The sequence below is a fragment of the Curcuma longa genome, chromosome 2 (assembly GCF_044706935.1).
Source record: "Curcuma longa cultivar G26 ecotype Majalengka, Jawa Barat chromosome 2, ITB_CL_G26_1.1, whole genome shotgun sequence".
NCBI classification, from domain to species: Eukaryota; Viridiplantae; Streptophyta; class Magnoliopsida; order Zingiberales; family Zingiberaceae; genus Curcuma; species Curcuma longa.
In genome coordinates this window covers 4,471,862-4,495,829 of record NC_133862.1, presented here as the reverse complement: position 1 = coordinate 4,495,829, position 23,968 = coordinate 4,471,862, and the positions used below count along the sequence as shown (strand labels likewise).

The 23,968-nt window shown below is 36.6% G+C and overlaps 1 protein-coding gene across 1 annotated transcript; it reads left to right on the top strand.

The window, feature by feature from the left end:
* The first annotated feature begins 11,919 nt into the window (after positions 1–11,919).
* Positions 11,920–12,881, top strand: LOC141821443 (MYB-like transcription factor EOBI). Its single transcript, XM_074708873.1, has 3 exons — positions 11,920–12,055; positions 12,146–12,275; positions 12,350–12,881. The coding sequence occupies exons 1-3, from the start codon at positions 11,920–11,922 to the stop codon at positions 12,879–12,881; spliced, it is 798 nt and encodes a 265-aa protein (XP_074564974.1).
* Positions 12,882–23,968: the final 11,087 nt, after the last annotated feature.

Sequence of the window (23,968 nt, the reverse complement as noted above, 5' to 3'; positions counted from 1 at the left end):
GGCGATCAACGAACCTCGACAGGAGATATCGATAAAATTAAGGTCGGTCTAAATTTGTGATCGATGTAATTAATTAGTTTTTCTGCAGCTCCCTCTCTGCCATTGGCGTGGTGCATGCAGATGAAATAATTAATGAACAAGGTGGAATAATGGAAGAAGAGGAGAGGAAGAGGGAAGCATGAGGTGAGGCCTTTAATTAAGGAATGAGAATGAAGGAGGGTCCTAATTAGTCGGTGGAGGAGGAGGAGAGCAGGGGAGGAAATTAAAGGTAGGGAAAACTCTGCAGTGGAGGGATGCATGCTCAATCTCTAAACGTGGAAAGGCTGCTGAAACACATGCGCCATGTGCGGGAGGCCACCAGAGAGATGATTTCTTCTTCGATAATTGAATTAATATAACTCTGTTAATGACCTAATTAAGGAGTTTCAGGATCTCATCGGACGCAATAATAATTATTTTAAAATTTTATTTTTATAGTGGAATTTTAGATAATGTACCTTAAAATAACTAAATAAAGATTTAAATAGTTTTAGGATGTAGAAGATACAGATAACTCTATATAATGATAAAAATTATTTGAAGCTTTGAAAAGATTTTAAATAATATTTTTTTATCTAATTAAGTTGATTAGATTGTTATGGATTTCACCCAATAACAAATGTAGATCTCTAAATAAGTTTTTATTTAATTTAACTCGAGTTAAAAGTTATGACCTCTCAAAATTCGAATATCTTACGTAAAGTTTGTGATGGAATTTGATGGTTTTAAGGGGGAGAAAAAAAATGCATGATTGATCTATTAAGTATATATGAGATTAAAGAGTGTTTTGCATCAGTATGTTTATATAGAAGATTCAGTAGAAGGAAGGAATTAGTAGTGAAAATGAATATTACTCTCTAATTTAGGGTAAAAATCGAATTGTGAATTGATAATAATGCAAATTATAGTTAATGATCAAATTGAGAGTTACCTAGTGACCAAAATTTAACGTTGGCGTCGATAAATAAAGGGACCATATAACGACCAAAAAAATAAATGATATCATATTATGTAGCAGAATTGCTTAAAAAATCATTTTACTCTATGAAACTCAATATTGATTTATGAAGTGAGCACTTAAGCATTAGAGTTAAAGAAATAAAAATGTTGTCCCCGGGGCAACCGTGCAACGGTAAACCAACATTCGAATTGTAACTTAGGAATCCGCGGTTCGATCCCCAACTACGGTATATTTGTAGGAATTTTCCTCTAAATGGGGAACGCAATCAAAGGATGTTGGGCATCTGGATTGGTCGTCGTATGCGCTTCCCGATTTATCCTGGTGGTCGGTGGGAAATTTTCGTGGGACCGGATCAACCACCTCAGGGATTGTGTCCATGAGACTGACTAGGATTTATTATTTTTTTAAAGAAATAAAAATGTTAAAGTACATATACGAAGATGAATAAAATAAAAAATAAAAAAGTTAAAATTATATTTATTGAAAGAAAAATTCTAAAAGATATATTTAAAGATGTAACTAATAAATATTTTGATTAGACAATATAAAATTATGTTAAATATATACATTACTCGAGAGAAAGGAAGATAAAAAAATTTAATTAATAAAAATTAAATTTTATATAAATATAGATGAAGATACACTAAAGAATAAAGATTCAAACTAAATGATATATATACAAGGATACATATAATTAATTAATCTCACTTTGTAGAATAAAAATTTAATTATTATTATCATTAAAGTAACACCAACAAACACTATCGGTCATAGTCGACATCAATGAACTATATCAGCTAGAATATATATACTCAAATTCTAGCTCAATTATTATATAAGACTATTGGTGCAATTGACCTCAGATCAAGGTTGACTAAGTTGACTAAGCTCGAGTTGACTCAAATTGAATTTCAAATTTTCAGTAATATGTAATTAGTTAGATGTCAAATAAATCAAGATTGATCAGATACTTAATGGTGAATGAAAGTTTAAGTATATCAAGGTTGATTGGACACTTAGTGATCAGAAGTTCAATGAAAATTTGGAAAACAAAAAGTTTAAGTGGGTCAAAGTTGACCGGATACTTGATAATCGAAAGTCCAATGGAAAGTTGACAAAAGAAAAATCAAAGTGAGTCAAGGTTGACCGGACCTAATTGACCCGGATACTTGACTGTCGAAAGTCCAATAGGAAATTTGCATGAGAAGAAAAGTCCAAATGGATCATGGAGGATCAGACACGTGGTAATGATGGAAGTCTTAACAAGTCAAGGTTGGTCGGATATCAGACAAAGATAAAGTCCCGATATGTTAAGGTTGACTGGATGTTAGATAACGAGAAGTCTCGATAGGTCAAGGTTGGCCGGATATTGAGTAAATTAAGAAAGTCCTAGTAGGCTGAGGTCAACTAGATACTAAGCAAGATGAGAATTCAGCCACAGTAAGATGAAAATATGAGTATTAGTCAATTGATTGGGTGTATCGATCAACCGATGAACTCTAAACTCCGAAATTAGAATTTAAGGTGTTAATTAGGGTTACTACAGAGCTAGGGTTCGTTTTCAAAAAAATATGATTTGCTACAATAATTTTAGGGTTTGCTACAATACTTTAAGGCTTACTATAGTAACTAAGTTTTGGATTTTTTTTTACTACAATACTTTTTTTACTATAGTCAATCGATTGGTGAGTTTCATCAATCAATTAGAACATTGTAGTAGCGAATAGAATATTTCAAAATTAATTAGGCAATCGATTGATAAGATTGGTCAAGTAAAATAATCATTCTGCAAGTATAAACGATTGGATTTGATGTGACAATCAATTGGTAAGTATGACCAATCGATTAGTTGACAGAAATCAATCCAAAGAACATCCTTTAAAAGAAAGTTTTGAGGCAAATATGTGTGATCAATTCTTGGAGATTTTGAAGCGTGTTGCTACATTTCCAGACTAATAAGAGACATTTCTAAGCAATAAAAAAGTGCTCAAAACAAGATCCTCATTGTAAAGTCATTTTTGATTAATATTTCATTTTTCTTTGTATCTTTTTTTTATTTTGTTCTTGTAAGAAGCTTGGTGTAATAGACTTCTTTGCTCGGGAAATATTTACAGTGAACTCGGAGTGGACTCTTGGATTATTCGTCTTAAAAAGACGGATACCAAGTAAAATCTTGGAGTTGTATAGTGGAATCACGTTTGAATCAAGATTTTGTTAGTATCGATGGAATCAAAATATCTCCACAATGGTATAATATTGTCCACTTTGGGCCTAAGCCCTCATGGCTTTGTTCTTGGGCTCTCCCCAAAAGGCCTCATACCAATGGAGATACTTTCCATCATTTTAATCCCATGATCTTTTCCATGTACTTTAGATATGAGACTATGTTTGCACCATTACAACCCAACAATTTTCCCCTCAAACAAAAGACCACAGGCCCCCTTCAAGTCATTTTTGATGTCTGAATCCTCGACCCATCAAGACTTTTTGCCCTTCGATCCACCCGACCTACTAGGACTTCCCACATAGCCGCAGCTAGGACTTTTTTTCCCTCGATCCACCCGACCTACTATGACTTCTCACTTGATGTCTGGTCCTCTTGATTCAGACACGGGAGCACCCACTTCTTTTGTTTAAGGTTCAAACCACATAGTTAGATCTGGATCATGACTCATCCGGCGGTTAGTCCGGTGAAGAGCGGTATCGCTTTGATACCACTTGTTAGTACCGATGGAATCAAAATATCTTCACAATGGTATGATATTGTTCACTTTGGGCCTAAGCCCTCATGACTTTGTTCTTGGGCTCTCCCCAAAAGGCATCATACCAATGGAGATACTTTCCATCATTTTAATCTCATGATCTTTTCCATGTACTTTATGTTGGGTCTAAAGAATGTTCGTATCTCCACAATGGCATGATATTGTCCACTTTGGGCCTAAGCCCTCATGGTTTTGCTCTTGGGCTCTACCCAAAAGGCCTCATGCCAATGGAGATACTTTCCATCCTTTTAACCCCATGATCTTTTCCATGTACTTTAGATGTGGGACTATGTTTGCACCCTTGCAACCCAACAATCCCCCCTCAAACAAAGGACCACAGGCCCCCCTTGAATCCTCGACCCACCAGGACTTTTTCACCTAGCCGCAACTAGGACTTTTTGTCCCTCGGTCCACCCGACCTACTAGGACTTTCATCTAGCCGCAACTAGAACTTTTTGCCCCTTGGTCCACTCGACCTACTAGGACTTCTCACCTGGTGTTTGGCCCTCTTGATTCAGACACGGGAACACCCACTTCCTTTATTTTTAAGGTTTAAAGCACATGGTTAAATCTGGATCATGGCTTATCCGGTGGTTAGTTCGGTGAAGAGCGGTCTCGCTCTGATACCACTTGTTAGGATCGGTTGGTTCGCTAGAGGGGGGTGAATAGCGTTTTTTGAATCTTCTCAAGAATGATATGAAATAGTGTTTAAGAGGAGAGGAAGAAAGCAAAGAATAGAGAACAAACACGTTCTCAAAAGAAGCACAAAGCAATGAAAGAATAGCAGAATTCTTGAGTTGATTTCGTGCAGACTTCTTTTATAACTCTGCAACATCAGTCGACTGCTGGCAGGGCCAGTCGACTGATGCCTTCAATTGGCAATAAAATCTCGCATTAAAGTGCATTAAATGCTTTCCAATTTTCTCCAACGTTCAAATAGCAGTCGACTGATCCAAGACAGGTCGACTGGCAACAGTCGACTCACCATATACCAGTCGACTGCCCAGTCGACTCCTGTCTTCCTCTGGCTCGACTGATTTTTCTGTGTGCGTCTGATTTATGAGCAGTCGACTGCTGGCAGGGCCAGTCGACTGGTGAAGCTGAAAAATCTCATTTCAGCTTTTCTTGACCTAGACCTCGGCCTTCAAACACCTCCCATAGCCTCGTGCCTTCCCTGGATGCTCCATCATCCTTGCACTAGCTTGAGATGCTTCCATCAGCTTCGTCATATCAAGTCTTTGCCAAGACTACCCACTTTGACTTTTCCTTACCAAGACTACCCACTTGGACTTTTCCTTGCCAAGACTACCTACTTGGACTTTTCCTTACCAAGACTTCCCACTTGGACTTTTCCTTGCCAAGATCACGCTTGGACTTTCCTGCAAACTTGCATCACACATGTTAGATCACAAGAATTGCCTAACTTTAAATATGGTTTAGCCAAACATTGAAACTCAATGCACTTGGGGCAAAGATTGCACCAACACTTTAGATGTGAGACTATGTTTGCACCATTACAACCCAACAATTCCCCCCTCAAACAAAGGACCACAGGCCCCCTTCAAGTCATTTTTGATGTCTGAATGCTCGACCCATCAGGATTTTTTGCCCTTCGGTCCATCCGACCTACTAGGACTTCCCACATAGCCGCAGCTAGGATTTTTTTCCCCCTCGGTCCACCCGACCTACTAGGACTTCTCACTTGGTGTCTGGTCCTCTTGATTCAGACACGGGAGCACCCACTTCCTTTGTTTAAGGTTCAAACCACATGGTTAGATCTGGATCATGACTCATCCGGCGGTTAGTCCGGTGAAGAGCGGTATCGCTTTGATACCACTTGTTAGTACCGATGGAATCAAAATATCTCCACAATGGTATGATATTGTTCACTTTGGGCCTAAGCCCTCATGGCTTTGTTCTTGGGCTCTCCCCAAAAGGCCTCATACCAATGGAGATACTTTCCATCTTTTTAACCCCATGATCTTTTCCATGTACTTTAGATGTGAGACTATGTTTGCACCCTTTCAACTCACAGATTTAGTTATACATTCAAACGACAATCACAACGAAAAGTGATCGAAGCTATTTACTACACCTCTAACTCGCACGGGTCCTAACAAAGGCAATATATTTTCAACCTCAATTTAATTAGTAAAGTTTTCATTAAACCATCAATCCTTCCACCATGTTTACCACGTAATTTTTTTTTAAAAAAAATATTTGTCATATATAGCTACAAAACATCTTTCAACATTTGTAGTTATATAGGAAATCACTTTGTGCATTTCCTTGTACATGTTTCGATCCACTCGATGAATCATCTTCCTTACAATTTATAACATCAACAGCTTTATCATTGATAGCTCATCGTATGTATATATATATATATCAAGCTTCAAAATTTCTCTTTTTAAAAGAGGTATCAAAGGACAATTCGATACATAAAGTTCTCGTCAATATGAGATCTCAAAAAAGGATTTATTGTATACAATCTTATCTTATTTTACAAGAAGTTATTTTCGAAACTCGAACTTGTGATTTCCAAATCACACAATAATAATTTTACCATTACATCAATACTGACGTCGGACGGGATAGCGATTATCCCGGGGGCAATATTGAATCCGTTAGTTTGACTGCGAACGTCGAAAAAATCTTCTAAAACCTGTTAATTTGGAAGAATAAAAAAAGATAGAAAAAATAAATGACATTGTCGAAATTATTATTAAACCAAAACTTATTCTCCTAAACATCAACTTATAACATGTTTATAGAGACTTAAACTCTAAGAAAGATTCCTAATAAAAAGAAAATTTTCTTAACAATTTCGAAAAAAAGATTCCTAATAAAAAAGAAAAATTTCTTAACAAACTCAAAAAGAAAGATTCCTAATAAAAAGAAAAATTTCTTAACCGACTCAATTCCTAAAAATCCTAAACGGATTTAAAAAAATCCTAAAATAAAAAAATAGAATTTTTCAAAACTTCTCTAAATATCAAAAACTTCAAAATTACTAAAAATAAAAATTATCAAAATTAATAATAAAAATCTTTGGATACTTCTGCATCAGTCGCCCCAGGTTGAAAGAAACTCGTCCTCGAGTTTAGAGTAATGTCAGGTGGTCGCCCAAGAAGAAGATCGTCTTGCACCAAATCAATAAAATTCATCAGTAGTTGCTGGGCTTTAGAAATTCTTATCGATCCACTGATGAATATAACATCAGGAGGCCAAGGGTTGATCATCTTCCTTGTTGGTAGCCTCAATCGTTCTTTTCAATGCCCAAAAGGGAAGCTGGTAGTCTCGAGTTCTTCTTGTCACAGCTCGGAGAGAAATATAATTATATCAGAAGACATGAACTGATTGTGTTGCTGGATGCTACTGTATCAGACGACCCAGGTTGAAAAGAACTCATTTTCGAGTTCAGGATAGTGTCTTCAAAATAAAAAATCTTTAAGTGCTGATGAATCAAAAGTCGTTGCATAAGTGGTGGAATGGGAAGAAGATCTTCTAATATTAACTCAATCAAATCTGTAGGCAGTTGTTGTACTTCTAATAGAAAATAAACTGCATTCTCAGATAATCTGTCATCTAGAATCTTACAATCATCACCATAAAATACCTCGTCATACACTGGCTCACTAATTGACTCGATCTCGTCTTCATCATAAATTGGATCATCGACTATTTCAATCTTGTCGTCCATATCTTTCTCAAGAAAAATTGTATCCAAGTAAAAAGAAAAGAACTTATGACCTTTAAGATTTCGGGCACTACCATCATAGTGTAAGGCTTCCTCATCTTGAACCTGCCTATCATGATCTTGATCACGTACCTCACGATCTTCAAGATCTTGCGTCATTAGACACTGGAACTTGGTCTCGTTTTTTTCATGCTGAATGAATTGGGATGTCAAATCAATGAAAGGTGAGACGATAGAGATTTGGACTTCGTCGATAGATGAACTATGCTGTTGATTACCGTCAGATAAAGTGGGCTTTTGGTCTTCGATCAATGCTTCGTCTAGGTTTATCTCCTCTTCATCAACATCGTCATAAACTGGATCATCAAATATTTCAATCTTGTCATCATCTTCGCCGCCTCCTATGATTAGATGATTAGAAGAGTAGGACTGATCATATTCGATGTTGTCGAGTTCTGCATCTTCATGGTTTGTCCTCACCGCCGTAGGAGGAAGGCTGTGCGTAGAGGTGTTGTGGAGCAGGCGTTCTCTTGCAGTTATAGGTGGCAAGGTGGTTGATCCCAAATTTCTTGAAATTAAACTTGTGCTTCGACATCTCTTCTCGATTGGAAATTAATGAATTTTCAAAAGGAGAATAAAGAAACTTACGACTTTTAAGATCTTGCGCCGCTAGACGCTAGAATAACTTTGTTACTTGTCTCTGTAGATCTTGAAGTATCTTGTCTCGAGTGCTACGATCACGGTGCGAAGCTTCTTTAGTCAGAACCTGTCTATCACGATCACGATCACGACCTCGACGACGATCTATTGGATCTGAGAGCTTACTTATACGATCTTGTGCTGCTAGACGCTGGGATAACTTGGTAACTTGCCTCTGTAGATCAAAAATCTTGTCTTGCATGTAACGTTCATGGTGTGAGACTTCCTCTCTCGGAACTTGTCTGTCACGACCATGATAACCACCATGACGACGATCCATCGAATCTGAAAGCTCTGATACCAACTGACGCCGGGCGGAATAGCGATTATCCCGGGGGCAATATTGAATTCGTTAGTTCAACTGCGAATGTCAGAAATAATCTTCTAAAACCTGTTAATTCGGAAGAATAACAAGAGATAGGAAAATAAACGACATTGCCGAAATTATTATTAAATCAAAACTTATTCTCCCAAACATCAACTCATAACATGTTTATATAGACTCAAACTCTAAGAAAGATTCCTAATAAAAAGAAAATTTTCTTAACAAATTCGAAAAGAAAGATTCCTAATAAAAAGAAAAATGTCTTAACAAATTCGAAAAGAAAGATTCCTAATAAAAAGAAAAATTTCTTAACCGACTCAATTCCTAAAAATCCTAAACGGATTTAAAAAAATCCTAAAATAAAAAATAGAATTTTTCAAAACTTCTCTAAATATCAAAAACTTCAAAAATTATTAAAAATAAAAATTATCAAAATTAATAATAAAAATTTGCTCTGGATCAAATATTCCCTTCTAGAAGTACTTAATTATTTAAATTCATCACAAGAAGATCCCTTGGAGCAGTAGCATGTAACAAAAGACAAGCAAAAGATGCTTCCCATATTAATTAACATGTGCATTAAGCATGCATAATCAAGTATCTTAAATCATGCATGTATCATAGTATTAAACAAATGCTCATTTATACATCTATACAATGGATTACAGTTTTAGTAAATTATAATCTTATTCTAAGTTTTTTTTATTACATCACTAACTTAAATTGTATGATGCAAAAAATTCAAAATTATGATGATATAATTATATTCATGAATAAATGGGATAGCTAATTAAGAATATAAGTAACTCAACTTGCTAAGATAATTACAAATTAAAGTCACCTAATCTCATGACGCATTGGTGGTTGATTATAATACGATGTGTGATAAGCTAATTAATTATGACAACAAGAGTATCTTTGACTAAAACAAGAATAATGTAAAAAAATAAATAAATAAAACAAAAGTAAATTTGAGATATTTATGTGGAGTTGGATTATTGCCCATTAATTAAAATAAATATCATAATCACAATAGCACCGTCAGTTTAATTAATTATATATCTTTAAGCTCGTGATAATTAATATATATAGGAAAAAGACTTTGATAATATATAGTTATTGCATGGAAGGCTCATATTTTTTATTAATAAAAGTACTAGCGTTTAATATTTAATATTTAAACAAACTCACTCAAATGGGCTATTCTTTAACTTTTTATATATATAGAAGATGGATTATTTAATCATAAAGGCATGGAGACAAAGAAGAAACATTACGATAAATGCGAATTAAAGTTTATTGATTCCCTTCGACTATAAATTAACATAACAACTTGGTAATTAAGAAAAAATAATTAATAATTATATAGTAATGGGTGTTTACTTTAATTATTAGCGTTTAGCTACTAACTAGTTCTCTTTAATTAAGGAGTGATAATATTTTGATTAAAAAAAGGTAGTTATAGTATAAATGCTGAGTAGTTAACGAAATATATTATTGTAATTAACTATATATTAAGAAGAATTTGAAATGAAAGCAATTAATGCCATTACACTAAGTATTTTCTTAATTATTTATACTATTTCTCTTTTTATTCATTATCTTCAGTAGGACATCTATTTGGCTAAAACTCTTCAACATGCTTAAAATTATTAATTAATTGAAATTGAAATTATTTTAATATTGATCAAAATTGATCTGATATTAATAAAGTTACTCGAATTTGATTAAAATTAGTCCAACTTATTAAAAATGATTGAATATTATTGGACAACAATTTTAATCAAAACTGATTGAAAAAACTTTAGTCAAAATTACTATAATGTGAAACAATTTTAATCGAGACTGTTACAATGTTGATCAATTCAAATTAAACTCATTAAATGTTAACACAATTTTGGTCAAAATTATTAGTTGTTGAATAAATTTTAATCAAGACTCTATAAAAGGATTCTTAAGATATGGGACACCCATTAATATTTTTTTAATTGATTTTATGATAATAAAAATAAATGATGCCTTTTAATTTTTGTCATTTATAAATATATATTATTTTTATTAAAAAAGTGAATTTTGGATTTTTTTAATATGTAAACAAGGATTAATAGACTCCATATAGTTAATTAATTCAAAAAAGACGGCATTGTATATAAATATGCCAATTATAATTAAATAGCTGTCAATTTCAGTCATTTTCCTCCCTACCAACTCAGTGTGAATATATTTTATTTGGTTCTAAACTAGCTAATAGATTGATTCAATCACCTTCGATAATGATGCAATGGTAAGATGTTTACTGAGTTACATAAATATTTATTATTTGAATTTCAACTACGATGTATTGTATGTAAGGTGAGAAATCAATTACATTTTCTATGTGAGATTGAGCTGTTCATCTTCAAAATTAATTGGATCATAAAATTAAATATTTGAATAATAATAATAATAAAAAGAATGATTCAAACAAATTATATATTTTTTTGTCAATAGATATTATTATAACATGAGAAAAATATTAATCAGGTTGATTAAGTCGTATGATTTGAAATTAAAATGTGGGGTTTTTTATGGCGAATTAGATTCATAGAACTTCTGACTAAAATTTGATATTCGAATAAATAATTAATTGTTCATTTCTCTTACCATTCACACCAAAATTATTCAACGGCAAGACAAAGCACAATTATCGTTCGTTTACTCTAAGCACATAGTAACTACTAAGTGTTGAAAAATAGATATGAATGCCTTAATTAGATTATAAAAAACAAAAAAATAAGCACAAAGGAAATTATATATATGTTAAAATATTTGTTAGTTTATCAATTAGAAAAAGCACAAAGAAATTAGTTTTAAGAAATAAAAAATTTGAATAAAAATGAAAAAAAAATAGTAAATAAAGAATATAAGGCCCATAAAAAAGTTGATGTGGCCTATTGAGACTTAAAAAAGCTCATTTAGAACTCTAACTATGAGAGATACCTCAAGCTACCAAGTTCATACCAAGGAGTTGACAACGACTACAACTCTAAACACATTAGTTGATCATTAATTTTCAACTAGACAATTAAGTAATGAGTTTCATATATATATATTATGACCTCTCTCTAATTAAATTCGAAGGTCTTTGCAAGCATAGTTGATCTGTACATAGTTGACAAGGTTTTGCAATTAATGAAGTCACCTAGAATTTGTGCTATTGATTGATGACTTTACTAGAGTTAAAAATAAAAAGGAAAAAACATTGGAGAATCTTTTTCTTCTCACGTAGGAGATTGAAGCTTCCTGTGTGCATCATGAGCATCAATGCATGAAGAAGAAGAAAAAAAAAAACATATTTTGACTTTACAACGAGATTAGCTGTTCTCCATGATCATTGACCAAGAGCCTTTAAATGTGCACTTGTTCCTCTTCTCTCCAAAGCCAGTGTCTTGTGATGGGGTGCAAGATGTGTGAGAAGGCAAAGGTGACCTACAAGAGGGGTTTGTGGTCTCCTGACGAGGACCAGAAGCTGAAGGACTACATCCTCAAGCACGGCCATGGCTGCTGGACCTCTGTAGCACTGAAAGCTGGTAATTGCCTGCTTGCCTTTTCTTCTATCATGTTTCAGTACTTTGTTTTCTTTTCTTTTCTTTTCTCTGATTTAAGAAGTTTGTCTCTAGGCTTGCAGAGGAATGGAAAGAGCTGCAGATTGAGGTGGATGAATTACCTGAGGCCAGGGCTTAAACGCTGTGCTTTCACAGCTGAAGAGGAATCGACTGTGATGAAACTGCATGCCATTTGGGGCAACAAGTGAGCAAATTCTGAAAATTTTAATGTTAAATCAAGATTGTTTTGGTTCTAAGCAATCTGAAATGGTGGCACAGGTGGTCTCAGATAGCAATGCATCTGCCAGGGAGAACTGATAACGAAGTGAAGAATCACTGGCACACCAACCTCAAGAAGAAACTCCGGAAGGTCGAAAACCACCCGAAATCTGAGCAAGTGTCGAATGAGCACGACAGCCGAATTTCAGTTTCAGAATCCTTGCTCTCTCAAGGATCAATCCTCACGAGTTCTTGCCATTCCACGATAGAGCATGTCGATCATCAACCTCCTCTCCACAAAGTTCTCTTCGCAGATTGGATGCCAATGTTCAGTGGCTGTGGCTCATTGAATTTGGACGGTGGGGCGATGAGTCGCAACCGAACAGAATCGACCTCGAACTCTGAAGTCTTCAGTCCCGAGCTTTCGCAGCTTGACATGGCTGACAGCATCGTAGGCTGGCAAGACTCGATCGTCCATGGAGGACTTCAGCCTGTGGAGCAAATTCCAGATGTCAATTTCCATGATTTGTTTGCTTCGAGCGAAGAATGCTTTGGTATCGAGTTGAATCATGCACTGTTCTTTAATCTATAGGGAACAGATACAAATTTGTGTCAAAGTAAACGTCCATTTGTTTATAAGACTTTACAATCTCATTGATCAATCAAAAGTTCTATAGCTTCGATCAATCTCACAGTAAATAACTAAAAGAGTCTTGGACAAGGAAGGAGGATGAAGAGAGACAAAAAATTCAACAACCTACCAGAACTTCATTAAAAAAATGGAGTTCTTGAGAGTTTGATTACGAATTCATCGAGAAACGTCAAACAAAATTAGTGAATTGTTGAAGATTCTCTACTCAAACAGTGGAGTTATTTTGTTTCTACATTTTCAACAGTGGAGTTAATGTTCAGCTTATGTAGGTTAACCAATCACAATATTATAATATAACAACAACAATTTTTTTTTCAATCAAGCAAGTTTTACATGCTGAAGATTTTGTTGACACTGTTCTATTCAAAAAAGGAGAGGAAGCAGAACCAACTCAACAAATCAAGATGTGAGTCACCTCTTCAAGAAAATTTGCCTAGGAACTTGGATGATTTTTAACAATCTTATTCTGCAACACGAACAAAGAAAAATCCAAACAAAGCTTGATACTTCAAGGAAACAGGACCTGTATTTAGTTGATTAGTTGATTAATTCCCATCATATGTCCTTGTGGCAGCTGAGAGGTCAATCCTTGAATAATCTGGAAGAGAAATCATCTAGTCCAGTTTAACAATGTTATGCTAAAAGAACTAACAGCAATCAGGACATGGCACTTTCACATGGATTTTGAATCACTTTACTAAAATTTGTATCAAACTAAAAGTTTTACTGACATTTTCCCATAGATTATGGGTAAAAAGCATCATTAGTAACAGAACGAACGGTGCACAATCGATAAATGCAAGAACATTTACTTCCACAATCATGACAGACACATGTTCATATGCCCACATCACACCTACAAATGATCAAAGATTTAAATCTTTTTTTTTTTAATCTCTGGACACACTATGAACAGAAATATAATATCTAGATTCCTTTTATGAGGAATGTAGATATTATAATATCTATTTCAAATATAATATCTTTGTTTGCCAAGCTTGCAAACAAAGACTCAGATTCTATGAAGTTCTGAGGTACAAGAATGTGGAGGTGACATATAGAGCAATAGAAGCTTTTAAACTCAAACTAAATCATGAAGAAACAGATTCTACATCCATTACTATTGCCATCTAGGCAATCCTAAGTCCTAATCTGCACATTTAGGATGACTTAGCTGGGTTCATTGGTTGGTGTGGATCAATTGTTATTCGTCAGTTGATAGGTCAGGTTCAAATTTGCAATTGAAATCAAACACGTTTGCTCAAAACTATAGTTCATTCCAACTAGAACCACAGGTGCTATGTGGAAGAGGAGGTGGCCCAAGAGGCATGCTACCAGGAAAAGGCTGTCTCTGTTCTTGATCAGACCCATCAATTGATGGAACAGATAAAGGCATGGCAACCCCAATACCAGGGATAGTTCCTTCATTCGTGATAACCCAAAGAACAAATGCTCCAGGAGTAGGGGGAGGTTCTGATGCCCTGAAACCACTGACTGCTCAGCCTGATAGCATAGAATTTTGATCACCATAACCTAGAAAATCAATCAAAGGTTGAAGTCGTTAAGCCATTTTACACATGAAGTATCAGACATGAATCAAGATTTTAAGACAAAATGTTGAGAGAACTCTTGACAAAACTTGAAGAGTGTAATACCAACTGGAGTTGGACCAAGACTGTATTTATAGCGACTAAGATCTCCAGGTCTATCTCTGCACCAAAACTTGGTTGTATGGTCATTGCTTCCACTGTCATTATAGTTGAAATTAGTGAAAGACTGCAAACCCCTACTTAAACTGTATAGTTTTGCCATTCATGTGAGCATGAATGAAACAGCACAAAGAAAAGGAATGAGAGCTTTTGAAGCTGTTTGCTAGAAAATATGACACTGGTTGTATTTCAGTAGGAATTAGTAAGGAGTACAATGACTAATGATGAGTTCTGAAATCAACAAATAATCCCATTGCAATATCACCAGTTGAGCGCCAAACATACAGGAAAGTTGTCCTTAATTGAGTATAATAAAACAGCCACTAAACTTGCTATAAATCTAGGTAACTAATAACCATCATTTTATCACGGTATTTAGGTTTCTATATTTATATTTTTTGATATTCTCATGTGTTTAATTCGGGTTTATATTATATTTGATGAGTTGAATTCATTTTGAGTTTTAATGTAATTTATCTTTTATTTATGAAATTTTGACTAATTATTTGAATGTTGTCTTTATAGGCAATCAAGGTATCATGGATCCAAAGTTGAAGTTAATTGAAGAGACCAATCTAGAGCGATCTGGATCGATCATCTATGATCCGAAGAAATCCAAATTATCCATCATGATCTGGTCCATCCAAATCAAGAGAGAATAAATCATGACTATGGATCTAGATCTGAGCCATTGGATCATATTTATATTGACTCCTACCATTAGATCAAATCTGGAGAGTTCTCAATAGTCCATTTAAATCCATGAGAATGCTACAGTGTCAACTAGGGGTGAGCAAAAGTTCAATTAAACCGAACAATTCAACTAAATTTTAAAATTCAATTTGGCTATTTCAGAATTTTAATTTTTATCTCTAAAAAAATTGATTATATCAATTAATTCGGTTCGATTTCGATTTTAAAATTTCTTATTCGGTTAAATCAAATAAACAGAATAAAGTAAAATAAAAAAATAATAGGTAAATTCTAAGTAAGTGAACTTATAAATTCCTAACTAATTAGTAAATCTCTCATAATACTTCAAAAATTCAATTAATTCGATTTTCAGCTGAATTAATCAATATTTTATCGGTTCGATTTTTATTTAAAAATTTGATCTGTTCGGTTAGTTCAATAAAAATTTGATTTGTTCGATTTCAATTAATTCGATTCAATTTTAACCGAATACTCAACCCTGGTGCCAAGAGATTCGGCTATAACAGAGAATTGGAGGGGCGCATAAAGGTGGCTTGTTCTTCTTCCATGATTCACCGTCGACCATCCTTCTTCCTCCTTCACCATCAGACAAGTCAAGGGGATTCCTTTCTCAATCGAACATCCACTGTCATCGACAGAGGTTCAAGGATTCTCCTTCCTCAATCATCTCCGACCATCATCTAGCCCATCTTCCACGGTGACTTCATCTATCCTCACACCGACCGCAAGTAACAACTGGTGATCTACCTCCTTCCATCATCCAAGAGTAAAGGAGATTCCCTACCCTAGTCATTCTCCTCACAACAAGATCACCGATGCCATCTCCACTCATTAATTCTTTGTGTAGTTTAGAACAGCATACTTCATTAATTCTTTGCATTTGAATTTTATATTTTAAGAGTTAAATTCGAAACACCAAAAAGATCAACACCCATTTACTTTGAAAATCCAAAAAGATGATTTTTAGCTTGATTTAGACACTCTTCTATTAGTCCTAGGAAAAATACGACTTGAGGTCTCTACTTTTTATTTATTTTGTGAGCTAAGCGTTTTCAAATATAAATTCAATTTGAGGTTCACTCGTAACACTAATTGTGGGCTTATCAGATAGCTTGTACAAATGAGCTTTCTTATGCCCCCTCCTTCGATGTCTAGGTCCCGAGGATGCTGATTACATCATACAAGAAGTTCACCAAGGTTACTGTGAAAATCATGTAAGTGGTCAGACCCTATCTAGAAAGATCCTGTTAGCGGGATACTTTTGACCGACTCTATAGGTTGACACGGGTCAACTCGTCAACACTTGCATCAACTATTAGAAGCATCAAAATCTCCCTCGACACCCCACAAAATTCTTGAAGGCATCAACCACTTCTTGTCCCTTCCATCAATGGAGAATAGACATCCTCGATCCTTTTCTGATCGGACCTAACCAGAAGAAGTTCCTCCTAGTGATGGTCGATTACTTCTCCAAATGGATAGAGGTAGAGCCCTTAGCTCAGATCACATAAGTTGTTGTTCCCAAGTTCCTTTGGCAGGACTTTATCTATCAATACAATCTTTCTCATAGACTTGTTTCTGACAATGGTCGTTAGTTTCAGGGTCGCAGATTCAAAGAGTAGTGTAAAGGTTTCGACATTCAATAAGCTTTCACCTTAGTCGTCTATCTTTAGAGCAAGGGGCAAGCTGAGGCTATTAATCAAGAGATAATTCGAGGGCTCAAGGTCAAGCTGGACCATGTCAGCGATAGATGGATGGAAGAACTGCCGAAGATACTTTGGCCTACTGAACCACTCCTCAAGAAAGTATTGGGATGACCCTCTTTCACTCGGTCTATATATGGTGGGGAAGTAGTCGTTCCTGTCGAGATAGGTGTGGAGTTTGCTAGGGTAGGTGCCTACGATCAAGACAATCCTAACAAGCAACTGCTCGAGCTCGACCTAATAAGCGAGATAAGGGACAAAGTAGCCACCCACATTGCGGCTTACCGACCTATAACAATAGAGTCATTTCCCACACCTTTCATGTCGACAATTTTGTTTGAAAGAAGGTCAAGCCCGTGGGAGATATCAGGAAGCTAGTCACAATGGGGAGGATCTTACCGAGTCAGTTGCAAATTGAGCTCGGGAGCTTACTATCTGAAGGTCCTTGAAGGAAAATAGATAGGTCAACCTTGAAATGTTGCGCATCTACTGCCTTATCATGCCTATCCTTTATCTTTCATAGCACTCTGTACCTACCTCTCTTTTTCATTAGTAAAAAGGCTATCCTTCTAGACTCTCGTGTCTCCACGAAACTAAATACCTTTGATCTCATATCAACGATATCCATTAGTAATTATCCTTTTCGGGGCCCAAGTCAATCACCCAGTCTCAGATCAACGATATCCATCAATAATTTTCCTTTCCTGAGTCCAACTGAGTCCCCTAGATCTCGGACCAACGGCGGTCATCAATAATTATCTTTTTCAGAGTCCAACTCAATCCCCCGATCTTGGACATCAACAATTGTCTTTTCATGATCCGACTCAATCCTCTTGGTCTCAGACCGCAATATTCATAAGTAATTGTTCTTTTCAATGCCCAACTTAATCGCTCTGATCTCAAACCAACGGCGTCTATCATCAATTGTTCTTTTCAAAGCCCAACTCAATCTCCTTGATCTCGTACGGTCGTACCAACAACATCCTTCAACAATAGTCCTTCTTAAAGTTCGATTCCCCTAGTTGTCTCAGACCAACAACGTCCATCAAGAAACACGTGGCTTCGGAATTAAGACTCATACGAGAATACTCAAGGCAAACAAAATGCGAGAGTGGAAGATAACGCCAAAAGGTAAGTCCATTTCATTTAGATAACAATGTTGTTACTAATTACACTTACAAGGAGCAAACCAAAAAATAAGAAAAACATTCACTTGGAGCTGCTGCTTGACCTAGTCGGTCTTCTCCGAGTCCAACACAAGTCATCCCAGACCAGCTTCAGATCGAAGGAGTCTAGAGAAGTGCCCGGAGGCAAATGCCCGGCCTTCAGAACTTGTCGGATAGCACTCTCAAAATCATGTTGGAGTATCTTCACCATCCTTGTTCCCAGCACGTCGTAGAACTCTTCCGACGGCATGAAAGCTTTCTTCCGGCTCTCCCAACGGCCTTCCTCGCCGGCCTGATAGCTCTCCGACTCGGCCTTGATAGTCTTTCGAAGCGATGACTTGACGCTCCAGCTCCGCCACTGTCTCAACAGATTCGAGCAGCTGAGTGTTGAGCTCGGACGAATGCACTATTCCAAACTGGTGATTTTCGCCTCCTGGATAGCTTCTCTGGCCGCAGCCCTCTCCAGCTCTTGCTCCAAAGGAGCTACCTTCGCCAAGGCCGCCTGGAGCTCCTGGGCCAACTGAGCCGCCCGCTCAGTTTGGGTAGCAGCCTCCAACCGAGAGCGGTCAGCCTTGTCTAGGCCTTTCAAAGTCTCAGTTGAGGAACAGCCCGGATCTGCGCTAAAAGGTTGGGCAGTGACGGTGAGGGGCTTTGTAAGGGATCGGCGACCGAGTAAATTATGACGGTTGTCGCGAGGGTGGCGGCGGCGGCCCCCGGGGGAACTCCATATTCTGCGGTGGCTCGCCGTACATCACCTTCGGCCAGCCACTTCCGAACAGTAACGCTGTATCGTAGACGGCATCGGAGAGAATCGGCCGGGGTAGCTAGGGTTTTGACCAGTGACCAACTTGGTAGAGCTTTTTAGGAATAATCAACGGCAATTTTCTATGAGTGGTGATACGCTGCATGAAACCATAGCATGAAACGGCAGTGGGTCCCACTGTATCACTAACATACAGTGGGACCACTGCATGCAATTGTGAGTGTCATGCATGCTACCATTTCATGGTAAGTATCATTTCTCATTTTCTATTTACTGAACCAAGAACCCTTTTAATTATTATTCTAAACAAATATTCTTCAAATTAGGACTAAGTCTGTAAATAAATCGGTGAACAAATTAAATTTTCAATATAATAAAACTCATTTTATATTTATTCAATAATATAAAATTATATAAAATAAATAAATTTGAACACTAATAATCCTGATTGATCAAAGTTATGTAAATTTTAATTATAAATTTATTTTTAAAATTTTAATTTAAATATATATTGATATGACAGGGATAGTCGATACCACTTGATATAGTCAAGTCAAAAGTTAAGTTGAGTTAGAAGTCAAATCAAGACAGGCTTGAATAGAGTCAAGATGAGGTCAACTTGAGCTTAGATTTGATCAATCCAAGCTCAAGTCAAGTCAGCCCAGCTACAAAACCTCAAGTCAAGTCCGACCAAATCGCATCCGAGTTTGGTCTATCCTAATTGAGAACTTTGATTCGACACAACGGTCCTTGAAGTGTCGATCACCAAAGAGTTTGCCTCTAGGTAGAAAGGAAAGATGTCTGTTTTTTGAGAATTAAGATCATCTTTTCACTTTTTATTTAAAAGTAACTGATTACTACACGAAGATAAACAATTTAGTTATTTTCTACTCTCTTTATTATTCATTTTCATCTTTCATTTTCTCTATCTTTTTTATGTCAAATGGACTTTGCGCCTTGGCCCCCTTCTAACATCATCATTGAGTCTTTTCAAATCTCTATTCAGAAGATCTCTGTAATATTCAACGTGCTGAAAAAGCCAATCTAATTGACACCCGACTTGTATCTAGTCCATCGAAAAGTACTTGAACGTGGTTATTTAGCCGAGTCATCACATCCCTTAATCTCGAACCAGACCACATATAATTACAATAATTGTATTGGTGTACGTTGCATTGCTGTTACCCTAGTGTAATTTACCCAATAGGAGGAAGATACATTTAGATAGATGATAGTATTGATCAAATTTATCAAAAATCAGCAGCTACTATAAATCAAGATCAAATTTAAAGAAAAAAGAATCAATTCCAAGAACATTGGCATTAATTATATAATATATATATTTATATAATCGTTTTATAAAGATATAAGAACTAAGCATCTACTATATTTATCTGAATGCAATCATCAATGCCCACAATCTGCTCATTCTACTGCAACGCAAACTTGTTGGGGAAGGGCACGACATGAGAGAAGAACAAGAGATCGAGGATTAAAGGATGATCGATCAAACCATTATCATGCATGGATTCATCCATGCATGCTTTTTCTAGACAAATCCCAGTCGAAGTTCCAAGTCAAGATCCTCCTCCTCCTCCTCTTCTTCCTTTCCACCAACAGCATGACCGCCGAAGATTCCGATCTCCAACTCCAGCCTCACAACTTCTCTTCCCTTCTGCAGCATTGCCTCTCCGCTCTCTCCTCCTTCCGCGAGGAGCTCCTTCACAGTCATGTCCACGGCTTTCCTCAACTCCTCCTCTAGAGGAGAAACAATAATGGGGACGATCATCTCCTTGGCTGCAGGAGCAGGAGCAGGAGCTGGAGGCGTCGGCAGGAGGTCGATGAGGTCAGGTCTAGCGGAACAGAGAAGATTAGGTTTAGGGTTAGGAAGATCCGGGTCAAGAAGAGGCAGAGGGAGGCGCTGCGGCTGCGCCTGCTGCTGCCTCAGCCTGGCCCTGTCCCTTCTATGCACATTCATGTGTCCTCCGAGTGCCTGAGCTGACTTGAACTCCCTCTTGCAGAAGCTACAAAAGTAGGACCTCGGAGGCCAAATGGAGAAGCCTCCTCCCATCATCAGAGGATCCCCTCTGCCTACCACCTCCATCCATGGCTCCTTCCCCTTCCTCTCCATGAGCAGAGGGATCAGCAGCTCAAATAGCTAGCTAGCCAACACTTCTTAAGTAGGCAATTTCAAACCTGAGAGGGAAGTGTAATCATGAAATTTGACGTGGGCTTCTCTCTCTCTCTCTCTTTTCTGTCACCCATTAATTTATACCAGATGAAAAAAAACTGTGAATTTTAATTTAATCTGCAACCTGAACTGAAATTCTCGTTCACTTCACTGATACTCGAGAGACTATTGAAATTGGGGAATGGAATTGGCAATAGTGGCAGCAGCTGGGAATCTGACATCTTTTGCTCTTTGCTAGAATTGCAACGCTACTCGATCGCCATGCCCCCAACTCTTTCTTTGAGTCTCCTAGTGAAATATGATATGATATGACATGCATAAAATATATATAGTTATCATCAGAAAACCTTTAAAGACATGCTCTGGAGCTTGTTTACATACAGCAAAACCTCCCTCTCTCTCAGATAGAACATGCCTAACACTTCAGAGAGGAGGGAGGGAGAGCAGCTCATGGAGTGGTACAGGAAACTGAAGAAGTGACAGCCATACAGAGACAATTATATCCCACCACCACCACCACCACCACGCAGTGGCCTTAGATTTGGAAGACAAAGATGCTCAGTTGCGTGAGCCCTATGTTTGCTAAATCCAGGCCTCCTTTATTAGGGTTGCATGGACAATTCTGCAGAGATTACCACAAGCGATTAGAGCTTGCTTCTGGTTCACTCCATCTCTCATGGGGGTTTTACAGTTTAAGGCCATCCTTCGTACCCTTGAGAAAAGGTGGAGGGAGGGTGGTGCTTGTATGGAGAGGGATGGCAGAAAAAGCTAGAGTTTGAGGTTTGGAGGAATCTGGGGGTGATGGGGAATGCAGATTCCGGAAGCTTATGATTGGCCGAGGCGTCAATACATATATTAATTTTTAAGAAGACATTCCATCAGTCGCCTCAATTTTCTGTCAGGCATCGGATTGAAGCTGGCAGACAGAAAACTGTCATGATATTATCTCTTTCGAGTCATTCGATATCTAAACTCTTGCTTTCTTTCTATTTGATCATTTTGCATTGTCTCCCAGTGAAGGAATTGTTGAAAATTTGAATGAAAATAAATGATAGTGGAAGGAGGAGACTCCTTTATGAATGAGAAAATAGTCTTACATTGGGAATTTCAAGATCGATGGAAAATTTCTGTGGGATTGGATCGATTATTTCAGAGATAATCAATGAGGTTAACTAGGATTTATCATTTTTTATATATAAAAAAATTATTAATTACTACGATGTTATAGAATTATTGCTATATTATGGTAGTAATTAATTAATAGTTATTATATTATTATAATAGCTATTTAATATATGCTATAATAATTTTTTTATTATTTTAAAATAATTTTAATCAAGATAATAAAAAATTTATATAAGATATGTATATATAAAATACTCTTATATAAATTTTTTATTATCTTGATTAAAATTATTTTAAAATAATAAAAAAATTATTATAGCATATATTAAATAGCTATTATAATAATATAATAACTATTAATTAATTACTACCATAATATAGCAATAATTCTATAACATCGTAGTAATTAATAATTTTTTTATATATAAAAAATGATAAATCCTAGTTAACCTCATTGATTATCTCTGAAATAATCGATCCAATCCCACAGAAATTTTCCATCGATCTTGAAATTCCCAATGTAAGACTATTTTCTCATTCATAAAGGAGTCTCCTCCTTCCACTATCATTTATTTTCATTCAAATTTTCAACAATTCTTTCCCTGGGAGACAATGCAAAATGATCAAAGAAAGAGTTTAGATATTGAATGACTCGAAAGAGATAATATCATGACAGTTTTCTGTCTGCCAGCTTCAATCCAATGCCTGACAGAAAATTGAGGCGACTGATGGAATGTCTTCTTAAAAATTAATATATGTATTGACGCCTCGGCCAATCATAAGCTTCCGGAATCTGCATTCCCCATCACCCCCAGATTCCTCCAAACCTCAAACTCTAGCTTTTTCTGCCATCCCTCTCCATACAAGCACCACCCTCCCTCCACCTTTCGCCAAGGGTACGAAGGATGGCCTTAAACTGTAAAACCCCCATGAGAGATGGAGTGAACCAGAAGCAAGCTCTAATCGCTTGTGGTAATCTCTGCAGAATTGTCCATGCAACCCTAATAAAGGAGGCCTGGATTTAGCAAACATAGGGCTCACGCAACTGAGCATCTTTGTCTTCCAAATCTAAGGCCACTGCGTGGTGGTGGTGGTGGTGGGATGTAATTGTCTCTGTATGGCTGTCACTTCTTCAGTTTCCTGTACCACTCCATGAGCTGCTCAAGGGTTAGGCATGTTCTATCTGAGAGAGAGGAGGTTTTGCTGTATGTAAACAAGCTCCAGAGTATGTCTTTAAAGGTTTTCTGATGATAACTATATATATTTTATGCATGTCATATCATATCATATATCACTAGGAGACTCAAAGAAAGAGTTGGGGGCATGGCGATCGAGTAGCGTTTGCAATTCTAGCAAAGAGCAAAAGATGTCAGATTCCCAGCTGCTGCCACTATTGCCAATTCCATTCCCCAATTTCAATAGTCTCTCGAGTATCAGTGAAGTGAACGAGAATTTCAGTTCAGGTTACAGATTAAATTAAAAGTCACAGTTTTTTTTTTTCATCTGGTCTTAATTAATGGATGACAGAAAGAGAGAGAGGGAGAGAGAGAGAAGCCCACGTCAAATTTCATGATTACACTTCCCCTCTCAGGTTTGAAATTGCCTACTTAAGAAGTGTTGGCTAGCTAGCTATTTGAGCTGCTGATCCCTCTGCTC